At 45.5% G+C, this 27,315-nt stretch overlaps 1 protein-coding gene across 2 annotated transcripts in view; it reads right to left on the reverse strand.

Moving 5' to 3' along the window:
- Positions 1 to 336: 336 nt before the first annotated feature.
- LRP12 (LDL receptor related protein 12) overlaps positions 337 to 27,315 on the reverse strand; it is a 90,690-nt gene continuing 63,711 nt past the window's right edge. For both annotated transcript variants that reach the window (XM_077271059.1, XM_077271060.1), the window contains exons 4-9: positions 25,039 to 25,174; positions 18,151 to 18,353; positions 14,184 to 15,276; positions 9,757 to 9,889; positions 2,887 to 6,904; positions 337 to 2,461 (exon numbers count right to left, since the gene is read on the reverse strand). In XM_077271059.1, coding sequence (XP_077127174.1) covers positions 6,056 to 6,904; positions 9,757 to 9,889; positions 14,184 to 15,276; positions 18,151 to 18,353; positions 25,039 to 25,174 — 2,414 coding nt within the window. In that variant the 3' untranslated portion in view covers positions 337 to 2,461; positions 2,887 to 6,055. The remainder of the gene's footprint in view (positions 2,462 to 2,886; positions 6,905 to 9,756; positions 9,890 to 14,183; positions 15,277 to 18,150; positions 18,354 to 25,038; positions 25,175 to 27,315) is intronic.

Here is a 27,315-nt window from a genome sequence, read left to right on the forward strand (position 1 = left end):
ACTGGACATTTTCTGCAAGAAATCTGTGTGCGCTTTTTTTGCGCATTTTTGACGCTTTTTTTCCCCAGGAGTTTCCCAATGCATTAAATAGCGGGAAAAACGTGAAAAATCCGCAAAATTAATGAACATGCTGCACAAAAATTGCGGAATGCATTCTAAATGAAGGGATGCATAATGTATGCTTTTTTATGCGTTTTTATAGAGAAAAAACACGCAACGTGTGCATGCCAGTATTGATGAACTGGAGCCCAAGTGCTTTTGTTTTATAGGTCAAGTGGATATAGGACATACTGAGGGGACAATTCATTATTAACATTAGACCCAGGTCACACCAAGTTTAGCAAAAAAGTAAATTTAATGTTCATACATAAAACATTTGGTCAGTTTAACTGACTACACAGGACATATGCACAGGACTTGAAACATGCTTGTAAAATGCCGTTCAAAGTGTTTAAATTCAATAAATAGCATACAGACACAAACACAACGTCCATATTAATAATAATGTTCAGTAAAAGTACGAAAAAAGAAGAAATGAAGGAAAAAAAAACCTAAATGAATAAATAAAAAAAAACAAAACAGCAGATTTCTTTTTCCAATGTAATCACAAGTTTGTCAATATTACACTGTGGGTTTTTTTTTTTTACATTACAAAAATATAGAAAAACAGTGTGAAAATTTTTTCTTATAACCAGCAATGAACCCAGATAAAATAATGGTATTAGTATAAGCAAATTTGTCTGTAGCAAAAACAGAAACCACCTGAATATATCCAAGAAAGCGCATAGTGTTTTTTTTGGTGCACGTATATAGCGATATACACACACGGAGTCACAGAGGTGTGAATGTTGGAAAACAGTTCTGATCTCTGACAGTACCAAAACGACCAATTCCCAAAGCAAGACTTGAGACTGAAGTTGTATATAGATACAATAAATAAAGCCCCCGTTTACATTAAAAGTACAACTCAAAAAAAAAAAAAAAAAAAAAAAAATTTAAAGACCCACTTTAAAAAATTCAAGGCAATGCATAGTAGTAATCTCTTCCCTTTAAAATCTGTCATGACTTTTCCGGTCACATCCCGAATTGGGAAAACCTACAGTGGGGAAAATAAGTATTTGATACACTGCCAATTTTTCAAAATTTTCCACCTACAAAGAATGGAGAGGTCTGTAATTTTTATTGTAGGTACACTTCACCTGTGAGAGACAGAATCTTAAAAAAATTAAAAAAAAAATCCAGAAAATCACATTGTATGATTTTTTACATAACATGAAAATAAGTATTTGATACAAGAAAAAATGTTTAGATTCTGTCTCTTAGAGTTGAAGTGTAGGTACGATAAAAATTACAGACCTCTCCATTCTTTGTAGGAGGGAAAAGCTGCAAAATCGGGAGTGTATCAATTACTTATTTTCCCCACTGTCGCTGTGTACTTCAAGGGGGACTGGTTGTTGGAGAACTTCTTCTGTAAGTTGTATACAAAGTGGAGCAATTTTTCAGATTTTAAAATACTAATCTCCGAAATTATGGTAGATCTACCGAGTGGCTGGTGTACCTACATGTAGGTTCAGAGATTTGGGGACTAAGTGAGCCCACACATCAGCTCCCTGCCATCAGACAACCTCTGTGCATAAGGTTTGTTTCCGAATACAGAAGTGATGTACAATAACAAATTGTATTGTGGTACCGTGTTAGCCAGAAAAATCAATGTGAATACTTTTCTGCCCAATGATGACAGAAGTATTCTAGGAGTGATACCTTTATTGGCTAACCAGAAAATAATACGTTTGCAAGCTTTCAGAGCACAGTGGCTCCTTCTTCAGGCAAGATTACAAATAGATTAATAAGAAACAAGCACAACATTTAAGGAATACTACAGGAGGACATTTGTTAGGGGGTGGGAAGTGTGATGAGTCCATAGATAAGCCAGGGTAATCAAATTAGGCATTTTCTTACAAATGGAGAGGCAGTGGGAATAATGTTCTTAGTTATCTGGAGTCCTTCTAGTGGAGGTTGACACTAGGACTCAATTTAACACCTGGATTTATGAGTCACTACATGGATACAATTCACACCTCCACCAGACGGACTCCAGATAACTAAGAACATTATTCCCACTGCCTCTCCATTTGTAAGAAAATGCCTAATTTGATTACCTTGGCTTATCTATGGACTCATCATACTTCCCACCCCCTAACAAATGTCCTCCTTTAGTATTCCTTAAATGTTGTGCTTGTTTCTTATTAATCTATTTGTAATCTTGCCTGAAGAAGGAGCCGCTGTGCTCTGAAAGCTTGCAAACATATTTTCTGGTTAGCCAATAAAGGTATCACTCCTAGAATACTTCTGTCATCATTGGGCAGAAAAGTATTCACATCAAATACAGAAGTGTATTCCCTTTAAATCACAAGTTTTAGATTCAAGTTCACAATGTTAAATTCTAGACAAGCTTGTAAGGCTTCTTTCACACTAGCGTCGGGCTCGGCCCGTCGCTGTGTGTCGGGCCGACGTTCCCGACGCTAGCGTTGTCTCCGCTGCACAACGGGGGCAGCGGATGCATTTTTCCAGCGCATCCGCTGCCCCATTGTGAGGTGCGGGGAAGTGGGGGCGGAGTTCCGGCCGCGCATGCGCGGTTGGAAAAAGCGGACCGTCATGAGCAAAAAACGTTACATGTAGCGTTTTTTGCTCCCGACGGTCCGCCACTGCACGACGCATCCATCGCACGACGGGTGCGACGTGTGTCAATCCGTCACAATGCGTCGCTTAATGTTAGTCAATGGCGAAAAAACGCATCCTGCAAACACTTTTGCAGGATGCGTTTTTTCGGCAAAACGACGCATTGTGACGGAATGCAGTTAACGCTAGTGTGAAAGTAGCCTAAACTGGCAAAGACCATTGCGTCGCCTCCTGAAATACTGCGAGGCCCAAGGGCTCATGCAGACGAGTGTATAAATCGGGCAGCACAATGACCCATGTTATTCAATAGAGCTGTCCAGATAAACAACTTTATTAACCCCCCATAGTCTGAGTGTCTGCAAGAAGGAAAAAGAAAAAAAAATTTGGGTCTCACACAGTCCATCCGATTTTTACAGATAGATTTCTCTTACAAATCTAGGAAACTGTATGTGATCATGGTTTAATGGAGTTGTAGGAAAACGGATCGCACACGGACGTAACAAAATTGGACACATGGATGGCACACCGATGAAAATTAGGGAAAAAAAAAAAAATCGTCCAAGTTTTCTGGATGAAACTAACGATTTTTCAAACTTCTGCAGACGCCATAAAAGACAGGTTTCTCATTTGTTGACAAGGTTCACGAACATAGTAATCTCCGCTAACATCAGGTAGACAGGCTTCTGTGCGGTCGCTGAAGCCAACAAAACAGCCCGAATCACTGTGCGGATGGATGGACACTGACACTTTAATCACGACACAAACAAACATTCTTGTAAACCATGAAATAAAAAATGTAGACAACTTTATGCGCATGTGTATTGCTAACAAATACATAAAACATTTTTTTTCCTTTCAATTGCAACTCAATATGCTGCATTTTTTCCCCAATTTTCCAATCCTATTGTTAAATGGGTAAAATTGCAAAAAAAACAAAAAACTTTAACAGTTACCAATATTCTCAAAAACTATGATTTTTAGATGTAATTGCGAAATGCTTGTGGCCCTTCGGTTACCGGCTACTGCTGCTGAAGCTCGCCGGACCCTGGAGCGCCACAGCCCATCAGCTCCTCCAATGCTGCACATGAGACCCTTTAAAAGAAAAATATTCCACTTTGCTTGGACTCAAGACAACCCCAATTCCTGAGGAAGCACCAATATCCACCATACTCTGCAGGTAAAGTAGTGTGCCGGTCCATTGGCCCCTTGTCTTGGATTTTGGGCTGCTTTGTTAGAGGTCTCCCAGCAATGACATCAGGCCCAGTAATCACATGACTGATGCAGACAATGGCTGACCTTAGTGGTCACGTGTCGCCCACGCAATCACCTGGAAGAGGGCAGGGAGAAGACGACCAAGGGCTGCATCGGAAGAGTCACTTCTAGCCCTATGGATCACGACTGGCTTTTCAAACTAGGTTTTGGCTGAAAAGCCGCAGCGTACAAAGTAAAAAAATAAATAAACATACCGGGCTGTAGCCAGGATCAGATTCATGATGCCTGTGGTTTGGGCAGCATTAATCTAATGACAGGTTCCCTTTAAAGGGTCTAAGCATTAAAAGAAAAAGGCTGCCTGCTTTCTTCTGAAAAACTCCCAAACTGACCAGGGGCACAGAGCAGCGCTGGTTCTGGAATAACTGTGCAAACGTTTTCAAATCCTGCCCAATCTCTATAAACCGCCTGGATACTTCTGCTCAGCAGTTTCTTTAGCTGTCACACTAGCAGTATTTAGTCAGTATTTTACATCTGTATTTGTAGCCAAAACCAGGCGTGGGTGATAAATGCAGAAGTGCTGCATATGTTTCTATTATACTTTTCCTCTATTTCTTCCACTCCTGGTTTTGGCTTACAAAATACTGACCAAATACTGCTAGTGTGACGGCAGCCTTATAATCCGGAGGCAGCGGCATGTGTGCCCACTGTGTAATGGAGCGAACACACGACTGTATACTATGGAGCGCCTCCTAAAAGGGGTTTGCCCACTACTAGGACAACCTCTTCTTTATCAAAATGTTTGGCCTCCATAAAATAAGAAAGCTTATACTCCCCTCCCGTTTCGGCATCATTCCCGTGGTGTCGGCAGTCGCTCTTGTGCGGTGACTCAAGACGTCAGCGCCCAATCAGCGCTAGCGTCGCTGTCCCTGCCTTCAGAGAAATTTATCAGAAGGAGGAAGTCAGATCAGCTGCCGACGCAGCGGGAACAGCGCCGACACAGGAGGAGAGTATAGCCTTTATTATTTTATTGGGGCCAAGCTTGGGTATGATAAGAAATTGTCCAAGTAGTACACAACACCTTTAAGAGAAATATGATCAGCAGCGTCCCATAATCGCTCCCACCACTAAATGCAGACAACAGGAGCCCTTTACAATTTTTTCCCTTTCAAGCATAATTCCAATGACAATGTAAAAAGCATATCCTGCTATATCAAGTATATGTGTAACCATTAAAAAAAAACACAAAATGGATTCTCCAATAAGGTAGAGGTTTTTAAACCAGTTTTTTTTCCTTCCAAAAATGGATTTTACATAGCTTTTCCTTACAAATGCTGGGCTTTCTTTAGGTTGCTGTACCTTCTTCATAGCCCATCACAGTGACCTTGATGGACAAAATGAGGTACTACACCCTCACGAAGGAAAACGTTTCTATTTCTGTGCAACACTTCTAGTCCAAGTACCGTAAATGTAAGATTTAAGTACCGATATATTTGATTTCAAGTACCTGGATCCCAAGTGGATCGTGTCGCTCAACAGTAGAAAAACTAAAGTTTGTTAGCCAAGCCTATAATCGCCACAAATACACGCTGTAATAGCGACTCGCAGATTTACATAACAGTTGCATCTGTCTTTGGGTGATCATTGTAAAAATTCAGAATTTTAAATGATTATTATTACGAGAAAACATTGATTAATGTTTGCAGAGAAAAAAAAAAGGGCAGAAGGGTTTGTAAAGTTCTGAGTAACTAAAAAAAAAACCAAAACACACAAAACAAAAAATACACACTCTTACCGAACCTAATAAGGGTTCAAGTTCTGTGATTTTTGTCAGAGGGACATTGCTTTACCCCCAAAGCAGAGTCTTCTCTGTTACTCGTTACATTTGGCCACAAGTTACTGCTGCTCACTGAGCCACATACACAACCAAAGATTACACAACGTAAACTAGACTTTAATTCTGTACTGATAAAAAGCTTATGGATCATCCACCAACATCTCCGCAGAAGGACATTCATGGTAGTAACCACAAGTGGCAAGATGCAGAACCAGTTCCTGTATTCATTTTTTTTTTTGCCTGAATATTCCAAGCGTTTGTTGGTTTCTGTGAAGTACAAAATGGTGACAAGATATTGCTCCAAACACGATTCCCAAGTGCCGTGTGTGCCTAGCAGAGTAGCAATGCTTCATCGTCGCTACTTTCATTCTTGAGCACCGCTTCCAAGCAGGTGTCTGGGATCTGAGCGGTGTGGACAATCCCACAACACTCGCAAGGACCATCGCGACTGGAGGACCTTGCTCCTTGAGATGTTGCACTTTGCTGTGCAAGTCCTTGTCCCTGATCGGAGACAAGATCAAGTAATGGTCTAGTGCAGTCATTTAGGTCAAAGTCTAAAGCTGGAATCAACATCTCTACATCATCATCGTCTTCTCTTCCAGCTCCAGTGCTGTCGAGTTGCCTCAGGGGGCTTTGGTTCTGACCTGCAGAGCTTGACCTCCCAAGAGTAATCCGCACCCATCGTAAACCTTGAGTCATTCTGCTAAGAGCGCTGCTGAGCTGCTGACGGGCTGGACTTACAACGGGAAGTTCTGGAGCAGGGGTCTCCCTGATGGTAGCTGCTGGTCTACTATTAGAAGCTGGAGTGGTAGAACTCCCACTCCCACTCACTGTGGCTTCCACGGCAGAAGCAGGAGGGGTTTTCTGAGGCAAAGGAGCAGCAACACCTCCAACAGCCCCTTGAGCATCTCTTCTTTCATTTACCACATCTGTATCTTCAGACTCTACAGAGAAGAGTCCCCTGCTCGAGGTTCCCCGTTCTCCCTCTCGGTTAGCTCCTTGGCTTGTAGAACCATCTCCACTCGTAGACGCCAAAGACAGAGAACCAGAATTACGGGACCGTACAAAATTGTAAATCCTATTCCAAATGTTGCTGGACCTGCCGGCTATTGGGAGTCGAATGGATGTGAATCCTAGTTGAGAACGTACAGCAATTCTCAAATTTTCCAAAACGGAAGCCTGAAAAAAAAAAAAGAATAAAAAAACCCTACTGATTAAAAACAGTAAATGGTGTCCTTCATGGGCTCATCAATTTAACATATTTGCTCCTTATCCAATCCTACCAAGCTTGTCGAGCCAACTATCTGTTGTGCACGGCAGCCTCTTAACTTTCCTCCCCAATCTCCTCTATCCATTGAAAACTATGAAGCCTCGTTTAACGGCTGGGATCCCCAAACCACCAGAAAATGATGGCTAAAACAGTACTTTGTCCCTTTTTTTTTTAACCTTTTTTTGGCTGTGCAGTGTCATTGGTTAGGAAAGCCTCTGTGCGGGAATTTTTGGCTTAGATGTGGCCCTAGGAGGATTTGTGGGAAAAAGGTTTCTGTGGCCATGGTCTGTTCCATAGATCTGAATTGGGTTGTTTCTCCAATTATTAGAAAACAAAACAAAGCCCCAACATAAGCACTGTATTTTTCGGACAATAAGAAGCACCTTACCATAAGATGCACACCTGGTTTAGACAGCAGAAAATAAGAAAAAAACTTTTTTTATGTTAATTAAAACTTCCCTGGTAGTTAAAAGTGTAGAGGTCAATATCGCTAATTTTAATGTACTAGGGTAGAATAGGAAGGTAACAGATCGACTATCAGTGTCTCTCTGTAGTGTTATATACACACACACACACACACACACACACACACACACACACACACACACACACAGAGCTCTGCTACATGAACATATAGACAAATCCTGCTGTTCCTAACAGAAAAAAAAACCCTACACTTTTTTTTAGTGCAAAGTTTGTCTAAAATGCTAATATTCACATTTTCTTAATGCTAAGAGAGACTGGATGGTGCTTTACAAGAGATTTACAAAGGAAAAAAAAACGTGCAACTATCCAGGATTACGGGAAAAAAACAGAAACAAAACAAAACACAAGAACCCACCTCTGCCTACCTATTCCTAAACCACTTATGTCCACGGAGTGGTAATGGCAATGGTAATGCAGCTCAACATCATTTAAGTAACTGTGTCTGAGCTGCAATACCAGATCCACACAATTGACAAACCAAGGCGCCATCGTAAAACACAAAATAAAAAAAAAATTAAAAAAAAAAATTAACCTTTTAACCTGTTCACAACAATTGTGTAGGCTCACCCGCAGAGCTGGCATGATCATTGGCAGGCATCAGCTATATATTATAGTTGACACCCTGCATAAACACCCATGATTAGTGCTAGCACTAATTGCGGGCGTTTAACCCCTCTGATGATCGTTTGAATAGCAACAGCAATCTGGTTAGAGAGGGAGCTCCCTTTTCTGCTCAACGCGATTTTGATATAGTGTTGTGCCAATCTCCATGGTGACCGCAGGCTGAAAGTTGGCAGTGGGGTCACCAGGTACACTGGCCTGTAAGCTGAAAGTGGGATTGGGAGTGGAAAGCAGTGAATATTAATTGTTCTTTAAAAGCAGACATGTTGTTAGCCGCAGCCGCTGGCTTCCTGCAGTTGCTGGGCTTTTGCGGGTCCCTGCTACTTAAGGGAATGAATAGACGTGGAATGAAGTGAATATTCATTCCCTTTAGTAGGGGGCACATGTGAACACCCAGCAGCTGCAGGAAGCCGGCAGCTGCAGCTAACAGTGTCCGCTATTAAAGAGCAATGAATATTCACTGCTCTCCACAAATATATTCCAGGCGTGGAGAGCAGTGAGTATTCCGGCAGCTGTCCTTCAGCTTGTAAGCAGAGCATGATGTCACTGCCATGCACCGCCTAAAAGCTTAAAGCAGATACGCGTACCAGGCTAGGGATGAGGGTGGGGGCACGTGTACAAGGCTAGGGATGAGAGTGGGGGCACGTGTACCAGGCTAGGGATGAGAGTGGGGCACCCGTACCAGGCTAGGGATTAGAGGGGCCACGCGTACCAGGCTAGGGATGAGGAGGGGGGCCACGCGTACCAGGCTAGGGATGAGGAGGGGGGCCACGCGTACCAGGCTAGGGATGAGGGGGGGTTGCCCAGACGTACCAGGCTAGGGATGAGGGGGGGTTGCCCACGAGTACCAGGCTAGGGATGAGGGGGGGTTGCCCATGTGTACCAGGCTAGGGATGAGGATATTAGTACAGAATTGACCAAATTTTTTGCTTCAATTTTTTTTCCTAAATTTCCTCCTCTAAAACCTTAGGTTAAGTGCATCTTATGGTTCGATTCGTCTTATAGTCTGAAAAATCCAATAACCAGTTTAAGGGCAGAACATTTTTTTTTTTAAAAAAAAATTGCAAAATATTCGCCAAGTTTTTGATATTTTCACAAATAAAAATATATTGACCTAAATTTGCCACAACCATAAAGTGCAATGTGTCACGAACAAAATCTCAGGATCAGTGGGATCCATTGAAGTGTTCCAGAATTATTACCAGAAAGTGACAGTAGTCAGATTTTTTAAAATCTGGCCTGGTCATGAAGGTGAAAAAACCGTCACGGGGATGAAGGGGTTAATGAACAACATGGCCTTACTATGTGCCCCCAATCAGGATATAGCAGCATATTTTAGATGCATCCAAAACGCTGCATACTAATCACGCAGGTAAATTCACATGTGTTCAATGAACCATGCGGATTTACCGCATGTAATGAATGGTATGGGCGAGACTACGCTGCAGATAATCAACATGCTGCGGCTCGTAAACCCACACCGCGGGTACGTTTACGCAGCGGTAAATAGAAGCACATTGGGCATGAGCTTTCTATAACTCCCACCCACTGTGCTTGTACTGTAGACAGCAGCTCAGGTGAGCTGTGTCCAAACCGCTGTTCTGTGCGATCATGCACACAAAGCCTAAGGGTCCTAATGAATTCAGACATTTACCTGGTTTGGAGAGCACACCGGAAAGTCCTCCACTGGTGGGATTAAGCCTTGAGCAATCAGTTGGCCATAAGATGGAGGGGCTTCCCGTCTCAATAAATCAGCCTCCACGCGTGAAAGTTGGGTTTCAAAGGACCTTTTAGGAAGGAGAAAAGCCAAGAGATAAAAAAACAAAAAAAACATCAGAATAAGGGGCTATTAGATCTACAGTACATGATGCTGTATACACTGAACTGAAGCAAGTTGCTGTGTTCCCCCTAGTGCTAGAATTGTTTAAAAAGTTACCCAAGATGGGCCCAAAATTGAGGCACATGAAGTCAATGGCATGTTGTATCAAAATCAGCATTACTTATCGACATCTAGTCTAAAACATGTGGCCGCTGTCACCAATTAATGACCTCGGTCTCATGCAGTCTACCTAGGCATTACTACTGATGATGCAGTGGACATGCACACAGTTTCTGTGCTGAAGAGGACAAGTCAGACCTAGTCCCATGAAAATTTAGAATTGATCAAAGTCTGCAACCCCAAAAGGATGACGCAGAGACAGTACACTGGTTATAAAGTGTTCTGCGCCCGAATCCGGACATACAGCATCAATGCTACATACCGGCTGCAGTAAAAATTGCCACCGAAAGTTTTGCCTCTACTGTCCTCCAAGGCCATCATAAAAAGTTGGCATGCTAGAACATGTACTTTGATGGAACTATAGAATGAAAACAGTGTTATTCTCGACACGTTTCAAAGTATTCCTACTTCTTCAGGAGAACTATAGATCAACATGGTTCTCCTGAAGAAGTAACAATAACTCGAAAACGCATTGAGAATAAATCGTATTGATAACCTCTCTTGAATTGGGCTCCTTTATAGGATACAATAACAGAAGTACAGGTTACCTGCCACTTTCAAAACTCCTTTAGCAGAGTGGTCTTGTTTTCCCTTTCAAGCAGTTTTCAGCGGCAGTCCAAAACCTTCCAAAAAGCTTTTATAGGCAGATATGTCCCAATCTATTGCTGTGCCTAAGAGGGATCGAGTGTAACCTTCTGCCGATGTCACAACACATCAGGAGGTACCGTGCCTCCAAGCTAGTGCCCTGTTGCAGAAGGTCCTAACCCATGTTTTCGATTGATGCCCTTCTCCTTTTGAAAGGGATGCCCTAGAGGTGAGCAGGAACTTAACGGTGGGTAAGGAACAAAAGTGCTGGGGAAAGGAGTGCGAGGGAGCCTACGAAACAGTCATACCTTGCCAGGGATGTGGAAAAACATAACAAAAACCAAGATTAAAGGGTCACTGATCAGAGTCAGGAAACCAGGTCCAGGATCCAGCAGTCATGTGATGGGCCCTCCAATTGGAACTTTTTAAAAAGGTAAAATAGGAGCAACACCTTTAAAAGACTTCAGTGCCCACTGCTGCTACTTTACATCCATAGGACCTGTGGTGGGTGATGTCACTGGGACACGCAATGACCGGCTGCCATAGTTATGGGACATCTCGATGGACACGACATCCAGCAGCAGGTGAAGTAGCGAAAGGCAGCAGTGGAGACCATGCATTAGGCTACTTTCACACACAGCATATTTGCTGCGTATTTTTACGCGCGCGTATTTTGCTGCTGCTTTACCTGCGTTTTTTTACGCAGGCAAAAAACGCAGCTGCTTTCACACACAGCGTTTTTTGCTGCGTTTTTTGCAGCTGCGTTTTTTTCAGCATTGTGTACTGAAAATAAAGTTTGTTTGAAAAAAAAAAAAAAGGGGAAAAAAAAAAAAAAAGAGTCATTGAGGTCATTTCCTGTCTTTATGACTCGGAATACAATACACACTGGAGTTAACATCATGTCGATTCTGCCAGCTGCAATGGCCTTGAGCCAAAGACGCCTCAGCAAGCGGAACAGACATCAGCTGGGGTTTACTAACCCCACTGTCACTAACCCCAGGTTACTAGGGCAGGCGTCAGTCAGACGCCCCCCCTCGTAACCCTGTACGGTAAGGGTATGTTCACACGATCCTGATTTCAATCCTTTTTTTTCAGGACAAAAACCGCAGCTCTTGGCAGAAAACGCAGGTGCGTTTTTGGTGCGTTTTTGATGCAGTTTTTAGTGCGGTTTTTTTATGCAGTTTTCTCTGCAGATTGTCTGTGTTTGACACAAATAAAGCTTTAACTGCAGTGGGGGAAAAAAAAAAAGAAATGTCATTTCCTTGTCCAACCCTTTTCTTCTTCCATCCTTCATTTTGGGACTAAACACCAAAATGAGTGGACGTGTTTTGAATGACAGCGCTCCGCAGAGTGCTGAGCGTAGGCCAGATCACAGCCCGCGGATCCAGCTCTATCCAGCTATTTAAGTCTACGTTCACATTTGCGGTCTGCGCCGCAGCGTCGGGCGCTGCATGCGTCATGCGCCCCTATATTTAACATGGGGGCGCATGGACATGCGTCGCACTTGCGTTTTGCGCCGCATGCGTCACTGCAGCGCACGCATCCGGCCGCAGCAAGTTGCATTTTTGCTGCGTCCAAAATCAAAAAAAGGACGCATGCGGCGCACAACGCAAATGTGAACATAGCCTAAGTGCCACGTATTTAAGTGCCACGTATTTCTTTGCCACGTATCACGTATTTCAGTGCCACGTATTTCAGTGCCACGTATCACGTATTTCAGTGCCACGTATCAAAGTGCCACGTGCCACGAATCAAAGTGCCACGTGCCACATATTTCAGTGCCACGTATGAAAGTGCCACGTGCCACATATTTCAGTGCCACGTATGAAAGTGCCACGTGCCACATATTTCAGTGCCACGTGCCACGTATCAGTGCCACGTATCAAAGTGCCACGTGCCACATATTTCAGTGCCACGTGCCACGTATTTAAGTGACACGTGCCACGTATCAAAGTGCCACGTGCCACATATTTCAGTGCCACGTGCCACGTATCAAAGTGCCACGTATCAAAGTGCCACGTGCCACATATTTCAGTGCCACGTGCCACGTATTTAAGTGACACGTGCCACGTATCAAAGTGCCACATATTTCAGTGCCACGTATTTAAGTGACACGTGCCACGTATCAAAGTGCCATGTATCACGTATTTCAGTGCCACGTATTTAAGTGACTCGTATCACGTATAAGTGCCAGGTGTCACGTATTTAATTGCCACATATTTAAGTGCCACGTATCAAGATTTTCCATGGAGAACAGACACATCCAGAGATATGTCTGCTCTCCACGGCTGCAGCAACACACTGACAGGAGCCATAGTTCCTGTCGGTGTGTCACTGCGCATGCGCGAGCGAGTTTACCGGCGGTCATTGACCCCGGCACTCTCGCTTAACGGCAGTGCTGCGTGGGAAAGTTCAACGCAGCTGTACTGCTGTTAACCGAGACGCCGGAGTCATTGAACTCTGGGACAGTACGCGATACACTGCTAGGAGCTTCGCTCCTGGCAGTGTATCGCCGGAGAGCAGGGGATCGGCGTGGGACACTCGTTTTATGGATTCTGCGGACAGGGAGTATGAATTTGGTTTATTATTTTTGGATTTTTTCCTGGAGGATCGAGGGCTTCGCCTACAAGTGTGCTGTTGGTGAGTATATACTCTGTGTTATGTGTTGTATGTACTGTACTGTGTGTCATGTATGTGTATTGTGTGTAGGTGTTTTGTGTAACTTTACAATTGTGCTAAGTCGCCGGACACAGGGACAACTCTCCCATCCTAATACCGGATGGGAGTAGTAGTCCCATACGGCGACTTCGCACAATGGTGGCACTAGCGTCGCATGGGGACACACACGCATACACACACACACGCATACACACACACACACGCATACACACACACACACACACACATACACACACACACACACACACGCACACACACGCACACACACGCACACACACAAGGACTCCATGCTGCTTCACTGGGGGGCGGGGGCTTCCCTCTTCCTGTCCGACGTCACGTCCGGTCCTGGGTGTCAACCCCTCCGTACAAAGACGCCGACACCCAGGACAAAGGCGCTGTGTGTGGACGGTAATATGGGGCCCTAGGGGGATACGCAGACACGCCGCTGCGTAAAGAATTGACATGTCAATTCTTTTTACGCCGGCGTGTTTGCAGAAAAAAGCGCCGCGTTTTTTTGCGGTGTGTCTGAACGGCAAAGTGAATTTCTCATTCACTTTGCCGGCAGACGAAAATGACATTGCGCATTTTTGAAAAGCGCCCGCAAAATAGCGCTCAAAAATGCGCTATGTCTGAAAGTAGCCTAAAAGATATTTATTCCCTATATTCATCACATTAAACCCGATTTCTAAAAATCAATTTAACCTACAACATCCAGTTTTTCTCATAAAAAGAACAAAAATATAATAATAAATATAAAGGCAAATAATAAAAAAAAAATTTAACAATTAAAAAAAATGGTATATATGAAATATATTTACCTGCGCTCAAACATGCGTAGAGAGTAGAGTTTGCAGGTACATCCCAATGCAATCACCAGCAGCAGCCCACAGATGAGGCTGCCAATCACCGCCGCGGTGATGACCCGCGTGGGCACAATTACCGGACAGTTTTCCTCATCGCTCCCGTCCCCGCAGTCGTCTTGAGAATCGCACACCCAACTTTCAAAGACGCATCTGTTATTTTTGCAGTGAAAATTTCCTGGCTGGCAAAAGAAGCAGTTTTTCTCATCCGAACCATTGGGGCAATGGTTTTGGTAATTACAGCGGTCAGAACGGGGGTAGCACACCCCATTTCTGGAGCAAGGGAATTCATCTTTTTGGCACATTGAACAGTTCAACTCATCCCTTCCATTGGGGCAATGCCAGTAGCCATCGCATCGCTGCTGCTCAGTGTAACAGCCCCAGTTGCCCCCGCAGGGAATCTCCCACGGGAGACAGAAGCCGTCCACTTGGTAGGTTGCGTTGAATCCTCTGGCCGCATTCACCTTATCTGCACAAAAATGGACCCGGATTTGCCCCGACGAGGACACTACGGTAAGTGGAGTGTGGGAATCGAAAGCGGTTAAAACTCGCAAAAGCTTACGAGCGTTTTCCTCCAGCCCATCGTAAATTTTTACATAATCGCCATAGCCGGTTCCATCCAGCTTGAAGTCTGTAAAACGCAGAATAACCTTCCGGCGATCTCCGGTGTCAATAAGCCACGTGCAGTTGCTGCCTGGGGGGTAGAAGTCGGGGTAGTTGGGGGAGCTGAATGCCCCGTAGAAGTATTTCAGTGCCTGCCCACAGGTAGGTAACTCGCAATCAATCTCGTCTCCCAAGTCCAGACAGTCAATGTTGCCGTCACACTTCACAGAGTTCGGCAGGCAAGTGTAGGCTTTAGTGAACCGCGACAGGCACTGAAACTGACTGGAGGCACACGGCTGAAAGGCCGCCTCTGTGGGGCGACTCAGCTTGGCACATAGCTTCTCATCGGAACCATCCCCACAGTCGTCCATGTGATTACATTTCAATGTTTCAGAGAGACATTTTCCGTTGTCGCAACGAAATCTGTTCCGGTCGCATTTCTTCTTTCCTTAAAATAGAAAAAAATAACATTTTATGAAGTCAATTTTTATTTTATTTTTATTCTGTGTGGTTTTCTATAAGAAACTAGAAGATATTCTAAAGTATATGTAGAGACATATCCTGTAGGCGAAGTGCAAAGACGGAGTGTGTACTTAGCCTAATAAAAATCTTTTAGAAAAGGCAAGCAATGCTATAAAATGGCATACTCACTGTTTCGACCATATCTAACTTATGTCCAGGTGGGATTACTGCCTCTGCACCCCCAACAATATCATCATTTGATAACATGTAGCCAAACTCACAAGTGGTCACAGGCTGTGCCATTTGCTATACAACAGACTGCCTCCCACACTACACAGGATTGTTTCAGCTCAGCTCCCTTACACTCAAGGAAGCACAACAAGACTCCATTGTGCAGCTACAAATGATTTATTGACTTGATCCATTTGGCAGAGATGGAGTGCATATGAGGTGCTCATAAAAAGGCAAAGTTTGAGGTCGTAAGCTAGGTAATTGATTTTAAAGTGTTTTTTTTACTAGACAGTTTAGTAATGCATGGCAGTCGGAAGGAGGCGAAGAGGGCACTTTGTGCACATGTTAGAAGTTGCAGGCAGTTTCTCTCTCCATTAGTACATATTAGGGCTGTCCCACACATCCAGATAATTCCGGTACCGGAATAAATCGGTACCGGAGTTATCCGTGTCCGTGTGCCTGGGAACTCACGTAGGCCATACGTGCGGCACACGTGTGCCACCCGTATGGCGAGTGGGTACCATACGGAGCGTGTGGTACCCACTCTGCATCGTGCTGAAGCTGCGATGATTCATATGTTCCCTGCAGCAGCGTTTGCTGCAGAGAAAATATGAATAATAGTGTTTAAAATAAAGATCTATGTGTCCGCCGCCCTCCCACCCCCTGTGCGCCCCCCCGCTGGTCAGAAAATACTTACCCGGGTCCCCCGTCGGCTGTAGCTCCTTCCTGGTCTGGCCGCGGCTTCTCTACTGTATGCGGTCGATTACACTCATGAATATGTGGCTCCACCTCCCATAGGGGTGGAGCCGACTATTCATGATTGTAAATGAGCGGCCCCACGTGACCGCATACAGTAAGCCGCGGCCAGACCAGGAAGGAGCTACAGCCGACGGGGGACCCGGGTAAGTATTTTCTGACCAGCGGGGGGGCGCACAGGGGGTGGGAGGGCGGCGGACACATAGATCTTTATTTTAAACACTATTATTCATATTTTCTCTGCAGCAAACGCTGCTGCAGGGAACATATGAATCGCGGCTTCAGCACCATGTGGGGGGGACAGCGCTTACTGTAGCGCTGTCTCCTGCACGCACACGGACCCCAGACGGAGAATGTCCGTGTGAGGTCCGTGTTTTACACGGACCCATTGACTCTATTGGGTCCGTGTAATACGTGCGCTCCCACGAACACTGACATGTCTCCGTGTTTGGCACACGGAGACACGGTCCGCAAAAAATCAATGACATCTGAACAGATGCATTGATTTTTATGGGTCTATGTGTGTCAGTGTCTCCGGTACGTGAGGAAACTGTCACCTCACGTACCGGAGCCACTGACGTGTGAAACCGGCCTTAGTGAGTGTGTGTTGTAGGTGGGCTGCCCACAATCTCATCCAATCCAGAATTGTTGTGGAACGGCACACCAGACAAAGCTTCTTGGTGAAACACCACAAAATTTAGATCCAAATACAGTTCTCCATATTCAATTAATACTTTTGCGAGTCTCCAGAAGAACAGAGTAATTAAAGAAACATTTGAGGACATGCCTTCATGAGAATCCTGGAGTCTCAACCTGAATGCCTAATGAACAAGAGGAAACGATGGTGGTGGGGTAATAGCCTCAAACGTGAAGACCATTAGAAGTCTATGGTATGGTGCGTATGGCAACACCTCCTGGACTATTGTCTCTATTCTTCCTTAGACTCTTGGAGTCCAACCTTAAATTCCTGGATAATTATTGTTCTGAACCTGAAAAGTTTCTTTAATTTACTATTGTGAGAATACAGAACAGAGAAGTCAAAGCAACATCTCGGGTTTACAACAAACCTTCGTCAGGCATTCAAGTTGAGACACATGAAGAAAAGAAAGACTATGGTCCAGAGGTATTGCAACTTGGCCTTAAATGTGAAGAACAATATGATGTCCATTACCCCATGATCATTGTTTCCTCTCTTATGCATGAGAATCCTGGTGTCTCAACTTGAAGGCCTGATGAAGGGTTGCTGATGAAACGCTGATTCAAGTACGCCATACTTCTAGATTCTCACAAAAGTGGGGTCACTACATTTGGATCTGGACTTTGTGTTGCTGAAAATAACCTTTCATTATGTAGAATCTGCTTTGAAAGTGGGGAGTCAGGTTCTAGTAATGTGCATTTTCTCCACTGGCAGTTCAGCAGGAAGCTTGAATGGTGGCCGTCAGGTCTCATCACAGACTACAGCTAAAATCGATGCACATGCCGGCTAGATACATCATGTATTTGACAGAAAGGAAAGGGATTGTTCATTTAAAAAAGAACAAATAAAAAGAACCTACAACATTACACCAGCCCTTTCAAACAAGGTTAGGCAGGCCTTGTGTAATGGCCAAACCCTTATGATGCCACATTCGGATTCGATTGGCACAGACTGTACAAGAGCTTCAATTTACCAAATCTTCCATAGAGGTGGAGAGACCAAGCAGGACTACTTATGTAGAAAAGGGATTGTCTGTGTGTCTGAGATGTAAGCAGGAGCTGAAGAACGCAGAGTCAAGATCTTAAAGCAGCTCCGAGACCTTTGCCATAGGTCTCCTAACATGCTCCACAATGCCACAAGCCAACATTACGCCCGCACACACAGATTACGAGCTACCTGCAGTATAAGATAGGCGGAATCCTTTTTTGGAAATGTGGTCATCTGCATGAAACTTGATCCATACGTGGTCCTGTGTGGAGGTATACGGTGCTGGGATTGTGGAGCCACACGCCTTGACCCCGTCAGAGTTTTGTGTTGGACTTATAGATAACCAGTCAAAACTGCAGGAGGGCGATCCCTGAATATCAAACTCTTGGAAACTGAAATTAGAGGAAAATCATAAGAAAAAGGTCAGAAAGTCCTCTGTGCAGGTCATGATATACTGGAAATAAAGCCACCCAGGAATAATGATCCTCACAGTAGATTGAGTGGTGGTCAGGAGCCAACATTACATTTGTATATCGCAAAAATTAAAACATGTTGGAACATCTAAAAAAAAAATAAATAAAGGAGGTTTAGATATGGCCGATTTCTCATAGATCAGGTGAGCACGATCAATGTAATTTTTCGGTGCTGGAGAGGCCTGTACAGGGCGGTTCTACGTTCTGGCTCTAGTGGACCCACTACAGGGATTGGGTTCACAAGAAAACCCTTTTAAAGCACCACTTCAGTGGTTTCTCATTTCAGTGCTGGAGTGGTGTTTCTAATGTCAGTCCCCTTCCCCCGGTCATATACTCGCCCTCCGGCGTCTTCACCGGTCCCGCAACTTACGACTGGCCAGAAGTGAGACATGACGTCATAAGCCCCCAATGCAAGTCTAAGACAGGCAGAAGGTGGCTCTCATAGACCTGACGACTTGTGACCTCCGGCTCGCTCCATAAAACACTGAAGCAGCCGGCAGGTCTCAAGCCGGCAGGTCACAAGCTGCCGAAGACCGAGGGGAGCCACAGTGATAATGGCAGCAGGTGAGTATAAGAGTAGGGTCATTGACCTTACATTAGGAGCACCACTCCAACAGTATAAAAACAAGAAAAAGTCCCGCTAGAGTGGTGCTTTAAAACGACTTGCCAAGCAAAGGCAATCTTTTATAAATGCAAGTCGTGGAGATGTGGCGGATTATCGTGGATTTGACTGTAGAAACTCTCAGTGATCTGCAGTCATTGCTGGAGCCTGCAGCAACCAACTATTCATTCAAGAAAAATATAGTTCTTACCGATAACGGTATTTCTCTGAGCCCATGACGGCACCACGGAGAGAGGGGATCCGCCCACCAAGGACAGGAAACCTACGGATAAAAAAGGCGGTACCACCCTCCTGCATCAGTTTGTTTACATAGAGAATGATGGGAGACTACTTAAGGCATTTGTAATTTTCAACTGTTTAGCCTAATAAGATACCGCGTGACTTTAACTAAAAGTAGACTATAAATATACTAAGGCACTCTAAAAATGTGCACACCCATAAGTGAAGGGAGGGAATGTACGGGTGCCGTCATGGGCTCAGAGAAATACCGTTATCGGTAAGAACTATATTTTTCTCTGATCGCCCATGACGGCACCACGGAGAGAATTGCATAGATAGTACATTCAGGGAGGGACCACTGCTTCCAGAACCCTTTTACCGAAGGTAAGATCTGAGGAAGAGATTAGGTCCAATCTATAGTGCCTATAGAATGTAGATGGTGAGGACCAGGTAGCAGCTCTACATATCTGGTCTATAGAAGCGCCGGCCTTCTCCGCCCAGGAAGTCGCCACTGCCCTTGTCGAGTGAGCCTTAACCTCCCCGGGAACGGACATCCCACTTGCCGAGTATGAAAGACTGATGGCGTCCGTGATCCATCTTGCTATGGTGGCCTTAGAAGCTTTTTTCCCCTTCCGGGGACCCTGGAAACACACAAACAGAGAGGAATCCTCCCTACTCTCTCTAGTGGCTTCTAGGTATTGTAAGAGACACCTTCTTACATCCAGAGTATGTAATGTTTGTTCCTCCTTATTTGTAGGGTTGGGACAGAAGGAGGGGAGAGATATCTCTTGAGACCTGTGAAATTTTGAAGCCACTTTCGGGAGATATGCTGGGTCTGTTTTTAAAATGACCCTATCCTCTAATATTTGTGTGTAAGGGGCATTAACCGATAGGGCCTGTAAGTCGCTGACCCTACGTGCAGAAGTGAGGGCGACTAACAGAGCGGTTTTGAGAGACAAGTTTTTTATTGAAGTTTTGTGTAATGGTTCAAATGGTGGACTAGTGAGGGCTTTAAGGACCAAGTTTAAGTCCCATTGTGGAACCACTTTCACTGGCAGAGGCCTCGATCTTCCGGCTGCTCTGATGAATCTAGAGACCCACCTATTTGAAGCTAAGTCAAAATTGAATAATGCACCTAATGCTGCCACGTGAACTTTCAGGGTACTGGTGGCTAACCCCATCTCCAAACCTTTTTGTAGGAACTCTAATATGGAATTGAGGGGAATCTCTTTCCCTATTTTTGCCCCTGAAGAAGATAAAAACTTTTTCCATATTTTGCCGTACTGTCTTGTTGTAACCGGCTTCCTACTTTTTAACAGAGTTGAGATTACGCCTGAAGAGAACCCTCTGTTTTCTAATATCTTCCTCTCAAGAGCCAAGCTGTCAAGTGCAAGTTCTTGACTTGCGGATGACAAACTGGGCCCTGCGACAACAGATTCTGGAGGTCTGGTAATACCCACGGGTCGGATATTGACATTTTCCTCATCCATGAGAACCAAGGCCTCTTCGGCCAGAACGGGGCAATCAGGATGACTAGTGCCCCGTCCTCCCGAATCTTCCTCAGCACTGCTGGAATCAGGAGGAGAGGAGGAAAGGCATAGACCAGGTGGTGACCCCAAGAAATCAGGAAAGCGTCCACAGCTACTGGGTTCCCCAAGGGAGATAGGGAGCAGAAGGAGGCTACTTTTTTGTTTAAATGGCTCGCAAAGAGATCTATTTTGGGAACCCCCCATTTTTTTGTGATCTGAGTAAATATCCCTGGGTTTAGTTCCCATTCCCCCTGTTTCAGGCTGGAACGACTTAGAAAGTCTGCCTTGTAATTGTCTACCCCCTTTATGTGTAGGCTTGTCAGGGATAGAAGGCTGTTCTCGGCTATCTGAAGGATTGAGCTGGTCACTTCCATTAGGCTTTTGGAACGGGTACCCCCCTGATGATTTAGGTAGGATACTACTACTTGGTTGTCCGACATCACTCTTACATGGTGAGATTGAAGGACTCCCAAAAATTCCTGAAGGGCAAATTTCACTGCCAGGAGTTCCTTCATATTGGAGGAATTGTTTGCAAGGGACGGAGACCAGATACCCTGGGCTACTAGGTCGCCCAGATGAGCCCCCCCCCCTGAGGGGCTTGCGTCTGTAGTTAGGACCTTCGAGATCGGGATTACCCATGGGACTCCCTGGGAAAGATTTTCCTGCAATGTCCACCAAGTCAGGGAGTGATTGGTGCGAGGAGACAATGTTAACCGCCCGTCTAAATGTTCTCCTAGGCGGTTTTGTTCTGACAGTATTTGCCATTGGAGGTCTCTTGAATGTAGTTGGGCCCACTGGACCGCCGGGATGCAAGAGGTCATAGAGCCTAATAGAGACATGCCCTGACGAAGTGTTATGGAGGGAAGAGATTGTACTCTTAGCGCTAAATTTCTTATTTTTTGTATTTTGCTCTCTGGGAGCCGGCATTCCATTTGTTTGGAGTCTAGAGTGAGACCTAGGTACTCCTGAACCTGAGAAGGCACCAGTCTGGATTTTTCTAGGTTTATTAGCCAACCTAGATTTTTTAGAGAATGAATCACTAGGTCTAGTTGGCTCTTGCAATGCTGCGGGGAAGAGCCTATCACCAGGAAGTCGTCCAGATATGGTACGATTAGGGTATTTTCTTCCCTGAGGTGCGCCATTACCTCCGCCACCAACTTTGTGAAAACTCTCGGGGCGATCGCTAAGCCAAATGGTAGGGCTGAGAACTGGAAGTGACTTAGGACTCCCAGGATATGGACTGCCAGTCTGAGGAATCTTTGGTGGTCCTTGTATATTGGGACGTGATAATACGCGTCCTTTAGGTCCAGGACCACCATGAAGCATTGAGGAAATAGCATCTTGATGGATGATTTTACTGTTTCCATCTTGAATGCTTGAACCTCTAGGTAGTTGTTTAGTTTTTTTAAATTGATGATGGTCCTGAAGGAACCATCTGGCTTCTTTCTCAGGAAAAGAGGGGAATAGTAGCCTTGCCCTCTTTCCTGAGGGGGAACTTTCTGGAGTACCCCTTTTTTTACTAACCCGACAACCTCGTTTTCTAGCGTCAACTGCTCTTCTGCCGAGCATCTTGTGGGTGTTATCTTGAACGAGGGACGGGGGTACCTTTTGAATGTTAACCTCAGTCCCGACTCTATGATGTTTAGTATCCATCGACTTGAGGTAATCTTTTCCCAGGCTGGGAGAAAGAGAGATAACCTCCCCCCCACCTGGGGCGAACCTTCATTGTGAAGGCTTTTTGTTGTCATTGAGGTTTTTATTAAAGATAAAGCCCTTGTTTTTGCTCTTTTTATCTTCCCATTTCCCCTGGTTTCTCCCCGTGTTCCTACGGAAAAACCTCTTGTTCCGAAAGGGCTTCCTATAAGAGGGGAGACCCAGAGGGGGGAAGGATTTTTTCTTGTCCCCCGCCTTTTCCAAGATGTCATCTAGGGTGGAACCAAACAAAAATTCTCCTTCACAGGGGATAGTACACAGTTTTGTTTTCGTCTGCAGGTCGCCTGGCCAATTTTTAAGCCAGAGGGCGCGCCTGGCCGCATTAGCAAACCCTGCTGCTCTGGCGGATAGCCTGATAGAGTCGGCCGAGGCATCAGCTAGGAAAGCCGCAGCCCCTCTCATTACGGGTAGTGTGTCCAGTATTGAGTCCCGAGAAGTTTTCCCCTTTAATTGGCCCTCTAGTTGGTTCAGCCAAATCATCAGGGAGCGTGAAGTACATGCTGCCGCTACCGCCGGCTTCAGGCCTCCTCCCGCTGCCTCCCAGGTACCTTTAAGAAAGGCATCTGCCTTTTTGTCCATCGGGTCTTTTAGGACTCCCATGTCCTCGAACGGGAGGGAAAATTTTTTAGAGGCCTTAGCGATCGCTACGTCTAGTTTGGGGGCCTTCTCCCAAAAGGAGCAGGATTCTTCCTCGAAGGGGTATTTTCTTTTAGGTGTTAAAAGAGCCTTTTTCATAGGCTTCTTCCATTCTTTTTTAATTAAGGCTGCTATTGTTTCGTTAAGAGGGAAAGCTCTTCTCTTTTTTTGTTCCAGGCCTCCAAACATTATGTCTTGTACCGTTTTTTTGGGGTGGGAGTCTACCAGACCCATGGTACTTCTCACGGCTTTTATGAGGCCATCAGTATCCTCTAGAGGGAAACAGTTATGTCCCCCTGAGGAAGAAGTAGATGATGAAGATGAGGTGGAGGAGTTAACGGACACCGAACTCTCACTATCACTTCCTGATTCTGAGACGGGAGATGGGGACCTGAGTCTGGCTTTCTTCCTTCTTTTCCCACTTTTTAGTGATCTGAAGGTGTCCTCTACTTGATCTTTAATCAGGCTCTTAAGGTCTGTTGCAAACCCAGGAAGGTTTTCGGATAAGGTTTGCTGAATGCAAGTATTGCATAGTCTCTTATCCCATGTAGGTGGAAGATCCTCTCTACAGATGGCGCAACTTTTGTGCTTAGTTTTACATACGCTTTTCCTCCCCTATAAGAGACAAATAATAATCTTACTGTCTCTGACATTCACGAAGATCCACTTACCACCTCCAGGACCCATAAATACCAGTTGGGGATTGTCTGCCTCTGGCTTCTTCCCCGACGCCGTACTGGACTCCTTACTGTGTAGGGACCTTTGGCGTTCTTTGCTGGTGTCCTGGTGCCCTTTCTGCTGTCGCCTTTTTTGCTGCTGCTGCTGCTGCTGCGGCGATGCTACCGGTGGAGGTGACTCGGGCTGAGGTGATGTCGGGTCGCTCATACTGCTGCTGGTCTGCGGATGCTGAGCTGACGCTGCGGCACTACTGCTCATGAGGCTCTTTTGCTTATTACAGCAGAGCCACTGGGAGGATGTGCATCTCCGTATTTAAATTCTCCCGCCGCTTCACGCAGCCCGCGGGGAGGAGCGCCGAACTCCCAAGCAATTAGCTCGGCGCTCACCGCCGGCGCCTGCGCAGATCGCTCCTCCAAGCAGCGCCCCGTCGGCGCCTGCGCTGACCGCGCTCAGCGCTCGAGCGGCGCTTTCCGGCGCCTGCGCAGATCGCTCTAGTGAGCGGCGCCCCGCCGGCGCCTGCGCAGGCCGTGCTTGAGCGTCATCCGTAGTCCGCGTTCTCGCGGGACCAGCCTGGATCCCGGGCATGCGCCGATTTTCAAGATGGCGCCCAGGAAGCAGTTATGGCGCTGCTGACCGGCGCCCCCGGTCCTATGCAGCCCTTGTAGCGCGTCCTCTGCACGCCCGATGGCGGTGCAGCGTGCAGTCTCATGCTTACTCAGGGAGGGTCGCGCTGCACCTCCCACAACCACAGAGGGACCCCCCTGGATGTTGTTGCTGCTGCATCTTACCTAGGGGAGGTGACCGCGATTCCTTATCACCTCCCCCGCACACCCTGTTGCCCCTGGCTCCCAGCGGTGGCGCTTCGGGTCACCACCCTAGCCGAGGCAGAGGGACCCCAGCTGCCTTGAATCGGACTGGTTGGCCCCGGAATTCCAACGTCGACTGGTAAGTCCGTAGGTCTCCCATCAAGGACAGGAAACCAACTGATGCAGGAGGGTGGTACCGCCTTTTTTATCCGTAGGTTTCCTGTCCTTGGTGGGCGGATCCCCTCTCTCCGTGGTGCCGTCATGGGCGATCAGAGAAAAAATGCTAATCTGCACTGCCCCATTGTTAAGTGTGTGTAAATGACAGATCTAGATTCTATCTATCCATCTGTGTGTATATCTTACGATGACATCATACAATGGTGTTACAGTATGCCACATACCTGACGGTGATGGTCTCTCCGGGGTTGGCATGGATGTACCAGCTACAGTTTATTCTGGATGGGTATTCTATAGGCCATCCCGGACTAGTGATCACACCGCTAGGCTGTCTAATCTGTTCAGGAATCCCGCTACAAGCTAGGATGGGAAGAAAAGAAAATATATTGTTAGTTTTAACTACAGAAAAGCAGGTAATAGTTTTCTGCAGTACAGTCATAACTATGGGACAACTGGGAGAGATAAAAGGAGAAAATGTTTTGTTACTGATCCAATGAATTTGGAGGAGCACAGTGCAAGGCTTGTATCTGCCAGCAGGTGGCACTGTGAGCTCAGTCACTATAAGCCTCCATATACCGTATAGTACAGGTACAAGTATCAGTACTGATCAATGCAAGACAATCTATAAATAATAAGGGAGCGCCTCAAAACAAATGTGCAGGTGCTAACAGGCTGTGACAGCAATGCAAAAGCAAACTAAGGGCTCTCTCGCATGTCCTGATATTTCCGCTACTGGAAAAACCAGTACCGGAGCTATCAGTGCTCGTCATGAGGGGGACAATATCTCTGGCCCCTTCCCGGGCTATTAACTCCTTCAAGACCCTGCCCTTTTTCGTTTTTGCGTTTTCATTTTTTGCTCCCCTCCTTCCCAGAGCAATAACTTTTTTATTTAATATGGTCATGTGAGGGCTTATTTTTTGCAGGACGAGTTGTAATTTTGAAGGACACCATTGGTTTTACCATGTCTTGTACTAGGAAACGGGAAAAAAATATCCAAGTGTGGTGAAATTGCAAAAAAAGAGCAATCCCACACTTGTTTTGTTTGGCTTTTTTTCTAGCTTCACTAAATGCTAAAACTGACCTGCCATTGTGATTCTCCAGGTCATTACGAGTTCATAAACACCAAACGTGTAGGTTATTTTTTATCTAAGTGGTGAAAAAAAAAAATTCAAAACTTTGCTAAAAAAAAAGCGCCATTTTCCGATACCCGTAGCGTCTCCATTTTTTGTGATCTGGGGTCGAGTGAGGGCTTATTTTTGCGTGCCGAGCTGACGTTTTTAATAATACCACTTTTGTGCACATACGCTCTTTTGATCGCCCGTTATTACATTTTAATGCAATGTCGCGGCGACCAAAAAAGCGTAATTCTGGCGTAATACGCCGTTTAGAGATCAGGTTAATGCTTTTTTTTTTTTTTTTTTTTTAATTGATCGGGCGATTCTGAATGCGGCGATACCAAATATGTGTAGGTTTGATTTTTTTTTATTGTTTTATTTAGGATGGGGCGAAAGGGGGGTGATTTAAACTTTTTTTTTTTAATTTTATTTTATTTTTTTCATATTTTTAAAAACATATATATATATTTTTTTACTTGTGCCATGCTTCAATAGCCTCCATGGGAGGCTAGAAGCTGGCACCACTCGATCGGCTCTGCTACATAGCAGCGATCATCAGATCGCTGCTATGTAGCTCAAATGCAGGCTTGCTATGAGCGCCGACCACAGGGGGGCGCTCACAGCAGGCCGGCATCAGTAACCATAGAGGTCTCAAGGACCTCTGTGGTTACCATCCTGATGCATCGCTGACCCCCGATCATGTGACGGGGTCGGCGATGACGTCATATCCGGCCGCCCGGCCGGAAGCGGTAGTTAAATGCCGCTGTCAGCGTTTGACAGCGGCATTTAACAGGTTAATAGCGGTGGGTGAATCGCGATTTCACCCGCCGCTATTGCGCGCACATGTCAGCTGTACAAAACAGCTGACACGTTGCGACTTTGATGTAGGCTCACCGCCGGAGCCCACATCAAAGGGGGAGACACGACATGCGCAGTAATAGTACGGTGCATGTCGTGAAGGGGTTAATATCAGCCCACAGCTGTCTGTTTAGGCTTTGCTGGTGAGAATTTATAGGTGTGAGTTGTTATTAATCGCCTGGGAACCTTTTGGGATACTATCCCCTTTCAAAGATTAGTAACATCAGTCCCAGTCGTGGGCTTTCCCTTTGTTGGTTTTGAAAATTATGCGGACGCCCACGCCATTTTGTTTTAAATTATTTATTTTACACACGGTGTATACAGCAGGTGCTGAATACAACTAGCATGGTCGTCTCCTCGTGCTGATCTCAGTGAGACAAGGCGACAAGGATCTAAGCTGTCTTCAGTACCCGGTGCCTGGGAACAGCGCAAAATGTACTGCTTTTTCTCAGGCGCCAGTGTGTGTCACGCTGTTAAAAAAAAACAAAAAAAAACAAAGAAAAAAACAAAACACAAATGTCATCTATG

This window comes from Ranitomeya variabilis, chromosome 6 (assembly GCF_051348905.1).
Source record: "Ranitomeya variabilis isolate aRanVar5 chromosome 6, aRanVar5.hap1, whole genome shotgun sequence".
Classification (NCBI taxonomy): Eukaryota; Metazoa; Chordata; class Amphibia; order Anura; family Dendrobatidae; genus Ranitomeya; species Ranitomeya variabilis.